We start from the raw sequence: 11871 nt of genomic DNA on the forward strand, positions 1-11871 counted from the left end.
ATGTATAACAATAAGAATTGTACTAGTTTTCTCATCTACCTTTTCATGACAAAGCAAATTTAAGTATTGTGGTTTACGTTTGTCACCTGGAGTAATGTCCTTAAATTGGTGGTCGGGGGTTTGCAAATGGCAGCGATGCCAACAAGAAGGAGTCTGCTAGGGAGCTGTGATGTCTACAGTTATTAACATTTGCTGTATTTATGAGACACGCTGTATTTTGTATCCTTTGTTGGAACAATAATAGAAACACAGTAAATCACACAGCTTACGGTGGAGCTTTGTATCAGTCATAGTTTATGTCCTGGCTGTAATTATGTGAGCAAAATAAAAGTACAAAAATAGGTTGGATTTGACGCAATGTCCACTGTGCGTGTAGTTGGACAACAGTGTTTAAGCCAAAGTTTAAACTGACGGCAATAGCTCTGACGTCAGCATTTACAGTATAGTTGCTCCTAATCCCCAGAATAAATAGAGACTCAGCAGCACATTATATTTCCACTGCTGTCTTTTCAGTGTGGGGGACGCCTGCAGATAAGATGCTATCTGTGAGATGAACTGCAGAGCACACTGCGTTTCCTGTGTCATTGCCGCTGTGGACCGGCCATGAAGTGTCTGGAAGCACCCTGTTAATAGAGTAATGGGACGCTGATATACATTGCATCAATGAAATTTAATTCTAATTCTAATTTTCATAATACCAGAGGTTTACTCGAGCTAATTTCCAACATGACAAGCTCATGGTCCCCGTCTCTCATGTAAAGTAAGCTCAACAGCAAATGTAGCCAGTTAGCTCCTGTTAAGTGAAGAATGAAGACTTAACATGAGCTATTACTATTATTACATTATTATAGCTAATAGCTATTATGGCGTTACAGCATTAGCTAGCTGATTAACTCAGTTTTGTGCTTTGATCTGATTCACAACTCTATGAGGAGCTGGCTGGGTTTTTCAATTATCTCCCAATTTTTTCCCCAATCCAAATATATTTTTTAATGTTGATCCTCTTAGGCTTCCACAGTGGGGAACAGGAGGTGCACAGCCCTCCTTTCTTTCTATCCGCCGTGGCTCAGAAGAAACTGCATGTTAATAACAAGGCTTGTGTGATCATTATGACCTGTAACAATCATATATATACATCGCCTATGTTAAAATCTTGTACGATGTATGTTTAGATAAGCTGTTTGTTCTAAATAAGGACAAGGCCTTCATAGACACGTCACATTTTTGATTTGCATGTTTTCAAATGTAAGGGTGTGCATATTCCCTTGTGCATAAGATGTTTCTCTGTGCTGGTATTTGCATGAGACTTTCCCCTACATTACGTACAAACCCTTCAGGTAAATTAGTTGAGTGGGTACTTTAGCTCCATGTATTGCCAAATAAAAACAGCCTTAGCAACTAGTTAAATCATTTCATCTCCTATAGAGTGATAATGAACCTGTTTGCTCCAGGTGTTTTGCTCCTGTTTGTTGTCTAACCCCCACTGTGAATGCATGTTCACTGATATTACCAGCAAGCAAAACAAGTTACACTGCACATAATATGGCCGATCTAGTGGAAAGTTAATGTTATTATTATTATCTAATGGAATTTTGTGTGGATCCACTGTGTGACCTGCAGGTCTTACTCATTAAACATATTCTTCTGCTCAGAGGCACAAAGTAAAAAAATGACTTAATTTGACGCTGTACCTTTCCTTTAGACTTCTCTACATCACGGTCAGTATCCACTGTACTTGTGTCTGACCTATTCAAAAAAAAAAAATGGGGCAGTTACCAGGGAGAGAAACCAATCGTTCATTCTAAAAATATAATCTCAGAGCCCAGCTGTAGAGAGTTGGTGGTGCACAGCCCTCCTTTCTTTCTATCTGCCGTGGCTCAGAAGAAGCTGCATATTAATAAACAAGGCTTGTGTGATCATTATCCAAGCAGCAAGTGGCCTTTCATGCCCAACCTCACCGCAGGCTCACTCTTTAGATGTAGTGTGCCAAGTATCTGGAGATTTGTCTGCTAATTGTTTGTTTCGCTCTGAGAAGAACGTGGAAAGAAAAAGGTGAAAAAAAAAAAATCAATGGATCCATGAATGCATGGAACAACAGACAACAGGTGAGAAAGACGCAAATACATATTTTATAGAGACAGCAGAAACAGACCTGGGGATGGCCTAAAGTCTTAGTCAGATATTGACAGCCTTTTCCACAGACCACTACATGAAATTAGATCAAAGCTGTATTTTTTTTGGAGCAACCATGTGATTTGGGCCACAGGTCCCAAGATGGAAGGGAGGCCTAGAAAAGCAACACATGGCGTTTCTGCAAGAATGACCCTCCTGAAAAACACCAATTTAAGACAGATGCTGCTCTCATAGTTTGACCCAGTCTTGTCTTTGGTGGCTGGTCAACAAGAAATTTTCAGGTTATTTTTATAAAGTGCCACCTGAAAAATGACATGGCTACTCTCAGTAGCATAGAATTGAAGTTTTTTTGAGCAGCAGCCAGGGCTAAAATTCATTAGACAGACCCACTGTAATGAGCCAGCATAGACAAAGCACCCAATTTCCAGTGTGTCCTCTTTCCCCTGGGAGCTGTGATCATAATGACAGTGCTGTTTGTTGCCTGGTTTCATGCTGAATCATGATCACACAGCCACAGGCCCCTTTTCTCACCCCTCTCCCTTCGGTCTCATTGCAAAAGAGGACATCTATTCTGCTTGCAGATTATATCATTTGCATGAGACAAGTGTGATTTGTTTTATTTAATTATTTCGCCGACCTATAATTAGGATAACATGATGTGACTGAGCTGCTTCTTCACCTTTAATTTATTTTTATGACTCATGAGATCTCCTGATGGGAAGCCATGTAGCTCTTGCAGCAGCAATCCTGCCAGCAGTGACCAATGTGTAATGGTCAACAGCAGCGCATCTGTTTTGCTTTAAACCCACTTGTAGTTTGCATGGTAACCATCTTATACTGCAGTAAGTCTCCATTTAAGAACAAGCAGTGATGTGCGGTCATTTGTGCATCAAGAGGGCCTGTTGTTTGTTTCCCAATGAATCTTTAAGATATGATACACTAATGCCATGTTATAACTGTGAAGCATCATGTAAACATTAAAACAAACCCCAATGAACCCCCTGTGTATTGCCCAAGCATAAACGGATAATGTTTTTGGCCCACTTGCCTTTGGTTTTCTGTGCTCATCTGTGCCCTGTCCATTAGTCTTTGCTACACAGTCATGTATTCCACCCATTTATCTCCAGCTGATGGAGCACTCAGCAGTTACTTTACTGTTGAGTAGACCTCTCAAGCATATTAGTTTATAATTTTTTCATGTACACATGCATTTTTATGGTAATAGACTATTATTGCTACATAATGGATTTTTGTGTTTGAGCCTTAATGGAGCCAGTGAAATTCTGCTCTTTCCCCGAGGTGTGTTGATGGTTTTGTTACTTTTGTTACTAGGTTTGTTACTACGGCATACTAAAATATTTATTAGTATTGTTCTTATTATTTTATGATTCATTATTAGTGATATTCTAATATTATATATAACATTTACCATAGCACAATTTATCATTAGCAGTGCTTTTTTTGAACAATGAGCAAACTATAACACAAAACAATGCAGACAAAAAAGCATAAAACTAAATTCAATAAAGCATTGAGAGGTCCATTCCACTATTAATAAAATAAAATAAATTATGTAGGCTTTACAAACAGAAAGTATACTGTTTACATACAAGACAAATCATCAAAACACTCAAAGGTTATACCGTTTTATCTCAGAGATCGTATTGGAGATATGAGGTCTGTTAAAAATGAATTATTATTATTATTATTATTATTATTATTATTATTATTATCATCATCATCATCATCATCATTATTATTATTATTATTATTATTATTATTATTATTATTTCGTCATCATTTGACGTCGGAGTCATTCTCTTCCGATACTGGTCCGCATATTTAGCTACAGAATTCTGATTGGCTGTCGTCGTGAGTTCAGAGGTCAGCTTGTTATGTAGCCGTGTAGCCGGAAACAGGTTTGTTGTCTGCTGATTTTTGTCACAACGGTTGATATTTTAGCCACGTGACACTCGATAATACACCTAACGTGCACAAAGGCGTTGTCGCTTATTAATTTGACCTGTTATGTACATATTTGGTTATCCTTTGAGCGGTGACGACCTGCACATGCTAGCTCAGTAGCCACCTAGCTAGCCAGCTAGCTAGCTTAGTGATAAGTGTTCTTGGAATTGATATGAAAATTTGACCTTGTCGGCACAGCCAGCCGAGGGACGAGTAAACCGGCTTCTGTTATGGCATCAGTCAGGTTCCTGTGTTTGTTCCGCGAGAAAGCAGCAAGCTCGACCAAAACATTAGCTCGAGCAGGAAGGAGTGTGTGCTTCAGCAGACATGTCTGCAGCTCACCCTCAAGACGGCAGAGCTGCATGTCTGCATGGGTTATTGAACAGTATGGTACCAATGGGGTTTTGAAATATACAGAAGACATCACCGTCCCCGGTGTCAAGTCGCCCACTGAGGTGATGATTAAAGTCCACGCGGCTAGTCTCAACCCTCTTGATGTGTCTATGAGGGGTGAGTTTTGCACTCATATTGATATAAACAACACATTCACTCAGTTGTGGTTGAAGCGTCTGTACATACCTGCTCCCTGTCTTCATTCTCAGGTGGTTATGGAGCTAAATTGCTCAAATTAAGAAGGGATCCACTGTCTGTGGCGGACAATGGCAGTGAGTTTCCTCTGATTCTGGGTCGTGATGTGTCTGGTGTGGTGGTGGAGTGCGGATCTGAGGTTACCCACTTTGTTCCAGGGGATGAGGTAGGAGCTGCACTGCACACCTGTCGATCAGAGGATATAATATCATGCAAGGAGCGGGTGATATGGATGAAATCCTGTGGAAGTGTATTCATGATTTTATTTTACAATGCTATGACAAAGTACATCTGGTGAAACAATTGAGAAACTGTTAATTGATTAGATAACCAGAAAATAATGTCTTTTTTTGTGGTAAATTAAGTTGAAGAAATGGAGACTTTTCATCATATTGATGCAAAAGTCGTTTAAAAAAAATCCATATTGCCATAAAACAGTGCTGCTCATAGATGTGAAACACAACCCTCAGTGCTCTAACACAGTGTCCTGACCTCCTGAGGTGGTTGATGATAAATCTGAGGTGTCAATAAATGATCAGCAGGACAGGAAAAACTTGGCCCGTATGATCATAACTGAAGGGGCTGCAGTGAGAGCTCATAAGGCGACATTGCTTCATTTTTAAGGATCACAAGCCAAAAAAGTTGGTATGACACACTTCAAGATATTTAAAAAAAAATAAAAATAGCACCATAATATAAACGTTATGACAAAGTCCCTGACAGTAAACAAATGTATATCATCTCCCATTGCATATTATCATAACACTCACCTCTAATTCGCACAACTCCATAGTCAAATTATTCGCAGACATTTTCAGGGAGGGAAGATTGAGCTCTTTCTGCTTGGTCATCACATGAGTGTGATTCATCATAATTTGAGATGTCTACTGTGCGGTCGCCCACAAATCCTCATTACTGTCTTCCTGCAGAGAAAAATGCAATTATGTAAATTAAATGTGATTAAATAACAGAACCATACACCAGTTAAAAAAACAAAAAAAATCCACATCCAGTGTTCCACTAATCTTGTTCCATCAGTGTAAAAACATCTTTGGAAATGACTAATGACAAGAACAGGAACAGCTAAGAGCTTAATAGTCGATTAACTAGAGTCTGGGATGAAGAGTAGGCGGTTAGATGGACTCGTGTTCAGCATGTTAAATGTCATATTTGCGTTCCAGGTGTGGGCCGCTGTTCCCCCATGGAAACAAGGCAGCCTGGCAGAATTTGTGACTCTAACAGAGTACGAGGTGAGCTACAGAGCCGGCAGAGTTACGTCACTGCAGCAGTTTTCAGCATCAATCGACTGATTAACTGTAAGAGGGTTTACCACTCAGGTCTCAACTAACTAAAGACCAACTTTAAAGTAATTTCACTTTCCTGTCAGTATGTTTTCAAGCATTCATAAACAAAATGTTGAACAAAAGTTTGGAAGAATTGCACCATGTTATGTAATCCTGCAATGTAAGAAGTAATTAGGATTAAGTTTGTTTGGTTCACAGGAGCCACTGTGGCAGCAATTACAGACACACACAAATTGCCCTCTGTTTTCTTGCTGCACTGTACTTAATTTATTCAGCAGCTCCCACAGCCGCTCTGCTGATTAGACTCGGCTTTTAAATTGATAATTAAAAAGATTGTTGACGCGTTGATATATTTCTAACTTTTCCCATTGTCTGTGCGGCTGTTTCTGCAGGTTTCCCACAAGCCAAAATTAGTGAGTCACACAGAGGCAGCATCCATCCCCTACGTAGCCAACACCGCTCTGTCTGCGCTCGTCAACGCAGGGGGTCTTTGCAAAGACAGCTCTTCTGATAAAAGGCAAGGACCAGCCTGATCTTGGATAACCTTGTATTGAAACCCTCTACTCACAGTACCAGAGGGGAAAAAGTAAGAAGTCTGAGTTCCTGAATACATTATAAACGGCCATCAGCTAATTCTTTAAGGAGTTTCTAGATGTGCTCTTTTTCTCTTAAATCAGTGTAGTCGTGCAGACCCACACTCTGATAAGACATATTTTTCATCACATTCATTTCAGTGGTGAAATTGGTCTAATTGGCGACAAAAGGGTTTAAAGATCATGCCTTTATCCCATGGACTGTAAAATGTGACCTGATGTGTAATCGAATGGAACTTTCTTTCCTCTTTAAATGTAAAAGCTTCCAATCCTGCAAATCCCTTTTCTTTTTTTTTTTTATTTTTTAACCCCCCGAGGTTTCCACTTCTTTTAGTAGCGTTCACTTAAATGAGTCACACAGTAATTGAATGACCCTCTGGTTGCTGTGGTTTCTTCTCACAGGGTTTTGATCACTGGAGGATCCGGAGGTGTTGGAACATTCTCCATTCAGGTAAGGCGAACAGCACCGCCGCGTATGTGCGACTCTTTTAAACTCTGCATGAATGTAAGGCCCCTTGCTGTGTCTGTGTGTACATTTCTGTTTTCTTCCTCTGTGTGCTGCCAGTTACTGAAGGCCTGGGGTGCCCACGTAACAGTTACTTGCTCTCAGAACGCCGAAGGCCTTGTTAGAGGGCTGGGGGCGGATGAGGTGGTGGACTACACAGCGGGAGATGTGGCCCAGCAGCTGGAAACGATGGAAAAGTATGTTGTTGCTTTGACAAGTGTGTGCTTTAGAAGTAACCACACTATCAAATCATGCAGCACATTATGTGCAAAGTGGTGATGTTGTATTGTTTATATTGTAAAGAAAAAATGGCAGCAGAGTGTTCTTTACTGGCCCCGGGGTCAGACTCTAACCACGTATCATTAGAGTCAGCGGCAGGCCAATTAAGCTGCTAATGAAAAGGAATCATCCAGGGCTGCGAGATCCGTGTGTGCCTCTCCCCTCTAAACACCCCCAAATGTGGAAAACATCTTCCAGTCAGCATGACACAACTGCTCACTGACTTGCTTTCTAGTTTCCATGGAAACCAGGGCTCAAGGCCTGAGTGGACGCTGGTTCACCCCTCTCCTCGCCCCCAAAAGCAAATTGGTTAATCCTGGATTTAGCGTGAAGACAAAACATCGTTTCCGAGCGCACGCTTTAAACCAGGGCCCTGGCAGTACTCACCTGAGATGGTGAAACACGCAGTGCTCTTATAACTACGAACCTGCTCTGACTTGTGTGCATGTTTTCCACCAGGGCTCCTTCAGGTTTGACAGTGTGTGTTTGCACCCTCAGGTTTGACGTGATTTTGGACAACGTGGGCGGGGAGACAGAGCAGTGGGTGGTGGGCATGCTGAAGCCCTGGTCTGGGGCAAAGTACGTCACACTGGTTACGCCATTATTGCTCAGCACCGATTCCATGGGCCTGCTGGATGGGATGTTTCACGCTGGATTCACCCTGCAAAACAAGGTCATACAGGTAAAATGAGCAAAGCAAACTTTCAGCCCCGAATCAAACGTAGCTGACGGGAAACATTATGGGTCTAAAATGCGTCTTCACTCGTCCTGCAGACAACGTTTACTACCTGTTTTTATTAAATGCATCAAGCCTGGTACTTCCCATGCTGCCATTAGTTGTGGGTGTGGATGACTACCGGTGCTCTCAAGCTGAAATGAGCTGATCTTCAGTGGCGTGGAAACACACCATTGTGTAATGGGTAAACACCTGTTCCAGCCAGTAGCTGTTTTATTTCCATTCAGTTGATCAGATGAAGTTCAGTTGAAATGGGGAGAAGAAAAAAAATCATGTCAAAACTTGACTTCATAGCTTCATAGCATACTCAGTTTATGCTTGAGGTGTAGAAATACACCCCGCAGGGTGTAATAAATTTAACCGTGGTGCTGGTGAGGAGAGAATCTGAGCGTCCCTGCATGTGGGCGAACCTCATGATACGCCCTGTCCCTCCAGTTGCTCTGTTAGTGGAGAGCGTGTGTAATGAGGGTAGTGGGTGAATAGGCGAGGACAGGGTGGAGCTGCTGTGGGGACTGAGTCAAGTTGTCCTGGGCGTTGCAGGCATTGGTGACAGCACGGCTGGCGGTGTTGGAGTTGGGTATGTGTGGATGAGACTGTGTGTGTGTGTGCATGCGGTTGCTGCTGAACCAGCAGTATTTGGTGTTTTTGTGCAGATTGTAGCCGACAACCCCTCCCTTGCCCCCCCGCACCGGCAAATACCAGTGTTTGTGTGTTTCTTGCCAAGCCTCCGGCCCCCTTTGTCCACAGGAGCAGCCAGCTGGTCAGTTTATTGGGGCTCAGCCACAGGAGTCACACCCTCAGCTCCAGACAGCAGGCTTCAAATGGGGGATCACAGCGCAACTGAGCCCTCTAGTGTTCGACTTCTTGCCAGCACTGACTGGTGATCTGATGGTGAAACATCTACTGAAGGCTAAAGAGGTGTGGCAGATTGATGCCACATCATAATATACAGCAGAATGATCAAATATCAGGAGTGTTGAATTTCAGGATTAGCACATGGAAGTCTTTTTCTTTCTTGCTGTTTTTCTTTCTCTCTTTTCTTTCATTTCATTGTGTGTTTTCCTTTGTAACATAATTAAATTGGTGAAACACAATACCTGTTTTCAGTAGATGGATTAAATTTCTACGGAGAACCAAAGCAGTTACCGTAAAAGGCAATTTCAGAAGGATTATTATACGTGAATTATAATACCAGAATAAAAAGGCAGAGTCTGCTTGCTCTTAAAGCTCACCACCAGCATCCTTCTCTTTTCAAGCCTGTAAATCAACCAACACAGTGAAAAGCACAGTGTGCACCTGGATTACAGGTGATTTTCCAAATGAAATCTCAGGTAGGAAAACTGTTGTAGGTTCAACTGTTCATTCGCCACTGTAGGTAACTGGTCTCTCCGTGTGTCCCGTTTGGTTTACAGTAGTTATCAAATTAGGACTCCTGGAGACATTTGTATGCTAACTTCCTCATCTTTTCATACCAAGATGACCTCTCTGCGTTCTTTTACACGCAGCGATGTGCAGACCTGCCTGACTTCTAATCGTTGCCTCCTCTCTCTTTCACCTCTTAGAACATGATATCTAGTGGAGTCTTCTACCGGTGGGGATTTTATGCTCCAGATGGGCCCGCCCTGGACGAGGTCAGCAGGCTGGTGGATGATGGGAAGGTACTGTACTGCCTTATTACTGGTTTCATACAGGCTGGCATACTGGCCAGAATGGGGAGATGGAAATCCTCTCATTTGCACACAAGTCGCAGGCTGAGCGTGAAATGCATGCTGATCATATGTGCTGTATGATATCCATCCCTCTCAACACTGAATGTGGACGTACAACGGATTCCATACGTGCCTGTGCTGAAGGCTCCCCTGTGAGTTTGTGAAGGCGTGAGCATCGCATATCCCGCTGTGCCGGTTGGTTGGCGGCGTGCATGGTTGCCTGCTGGGCGATTGAGTCAGGCGCCAGGAGACGGTGAATGGATTTTTAAACAGTGCTGAGCAGCCATTCGCAAAAGCGTGCGGGACCTCTGTCCTTTTGTCCCGGGGCTTACAGCGAGCGGCACGCTCAGACCAGTGGCGGGAAGCTACGGACCCCCCCTCCCTCGCCACACGCACACACTTTCTCAGTCAGAAGTGTGGATGGTTTCCAGCGTGACGCCACTGCGCTCCCCATTCATTGTTACCAACAAGAGATGCTGACCAGAATAACAAGCCTGGCTGCTCATGTTGTGGGACCAGCACAGGATTGTCCAGCCTCATCACATTCTGGACCCCTCCCTCACTTTTTTTTTACATTTGCAGCTATGAAAGCAGCAATGATGTAGCATTAGGAGCGTGTGCTTGTGTAAATTGATTAAATATGATTGGTGTAATTACCATGTGTTGGACAAGAAACACTATCAATCTTACATCTGCGTCCAGGAGTACTGAAAATAGTGTGGCTATTCAGTTTGTCTGTTTAGAGCACTTAATGCTTTGAGTTCACCCCGTCAGCACAATTTTGAAAGCACAAGTTGTCACAGAAACATCAGTGCAATTGACTCAGTTGTCAAACTGTCAATACGAACTCTGCAGCCTAATAAAGCAGGACACACATCCATTTCCTCAACCCATTAAAACAAAGTATCCCATGTCTGATTCGCTGAAGGTTTAAATCTGATCTCATAATTGCTTCCTGACTTACTTCCTGATTTTAAGCTCATATTCACGACCTTTTTTCTGCTGGTTCATCACAGATCCTGCCAGTGGTGGAGGCCCAGTTTCCATTCGCCCAGGTGCCCCAGGCTTTTCAGAAGTTGGAGGAAGGCCACGCCAGAGGGAAGACGGTCGTCAGAGTGGTTGAAGAGGACGACAGACAGAGTGAAGAGTTGGTGCAGAGCAGTGACACGGAGTCTGCAGAGTCACAGCAAGCAGTGCAAGAAACGGCCAAGCAAAACTAAAGGCTGTAAGCAGGGAGCTGTGATTCCTCTCACCTTTTCAGGGTCACTCTTGACAGCAGTGGACTGTGTTATTCAGAGAGATCAGAGGTGCTGCTGTAAGTGCAGCAGACAACATGCATGGCCTGAGCTTGTACTGGGAATGTGCCAAAGGTTGTTCTTGTTAAAGCTTTCACCTTTGTGTCCTGTCTTGACGTTTTGAGTTATGCTGAGTTCATGCCATGGGGGAAGTTTCTGTAATTACTGACTGCAGACTAATAAATACCATTCAGGTAAGCGTCCAGCTGGTAATTACTCCCAGGCAGCTTTCTGATTCTGCCATCTATCCAACAAGGAGTTACATTAAAAAAAAACATGTCTTTTGCATACTGAGCATAATCAGCTGGAATTGTTTATCAAGTGATGTGTTTATCCTCCAGCACCAGGTGAGGCAGGAGCAGCTGATAAGTAACTATTTGCATTTCTTTGCATTTGCACCATCTCCATGTTGAGTTGTTTGACAACCATCAGCACGTCCTAGCTGCTGGAATCTTTCCCACCGCCATGTTGCGTCTGGCATTATGTGAGCGCAGCATCCAGACAGTGAGCTGAACAGAAGGCAAGCGCTGAGCATTTGTGGGAAAGCAAGCAATGAAACTTCAAATTGGAAACATTCAGTCTGTTCGTCGCACTGAAAACCAAGTTCAGCTTGAGCTATTGTACAATGTATTTAAGAAATTTATTGACAAAAATAGTTTTATTATTCTGAAAAAGAGTTGTGTGTTGTATAGTTTTGATTAAACAATGAAAAAAAAAGACATTTCAAAAGAAACTGTATTTTTTGTTTGCTCATGCAGCTGAAA

The 11871-nt window shown here is 42.7% G+C and overlaps 1 protein-coding gene across 1 annotated transcript; it reads left to right on the top strand.

Moving 5' to 3' along the window:
* Positions 1 to 3991: 3991 nt before the first annotated feature.
* On the top strand, positions 3992 to 11827 carry LOC143336166 (NAD(P)H oxidoreductase RTN4IP1, mitochondrial-like). Its single transcript, XM_076756119.1, has 9 exons — positions 3992 to 4608; positions 4701 to 4852; positions 5868 to 5936; positions 6383 to 6507; positions 6986 to 7034; positions 7149 to 7285; positions 7866 to 8049; positions 9666 to 9761; positions 10829 to 11827. The coding sequence occupies exons 1-9, from the start codon at positions 4329 to 4331 to the stop codon at positions 11030 to 11032; spliced, it is 1296 nt and encodes a 431-aa protein (XP_076612234.1). The 5' UTR covers positions 3992 to 4328; the 3' UTR covers positions 11033 to 11827.
* The last annotated feature ends 44 nt before the right edge of the window (positions 11828 to 11871 follow it).

Source organism: Chaetodon auriga, chromosome 18, assembly GCF_051107435.1.
Source record: "Chaetodon auriga isolate fChaAug3 chromosome 18, fChaAug3.hap1, whole genome shotgun sequence".
Classification (NCBI taxonomy): domain Eukaryota; kingdom Metazoa; phylum Chordata; class Actinopteri; order Chaetodontiformes; family Chaetodontidae; genus Chaetodon; species Chaetodon auriga.

Excerpts from the sequence above, each read along its gene's own strand:
- LOC143336166 (XM_076756119.1), top strand. The coding sequence starts at position 4,329 with ATGGCATCAGTCAGGTTCCTGTGTTTGTTCCGCGAGAAAGCAGCAAGC. Across the intron at positions 4,853-5,867 it reads ACTTTGTTCCAGGGGATGAG|GTGTGGGCCGCTGTTCCCCC; the intron begins GTAGGAGCTGCA and ends TTTGCGTTCCAG. Across the intron at positions 5,937-6,382 it reads TGACTCTAACAGAGTACGAG|GTTTCCCACAAGCCAAAATT; the intron begins GTGAGCTACAGA and ends CTGTTTCTGCAG.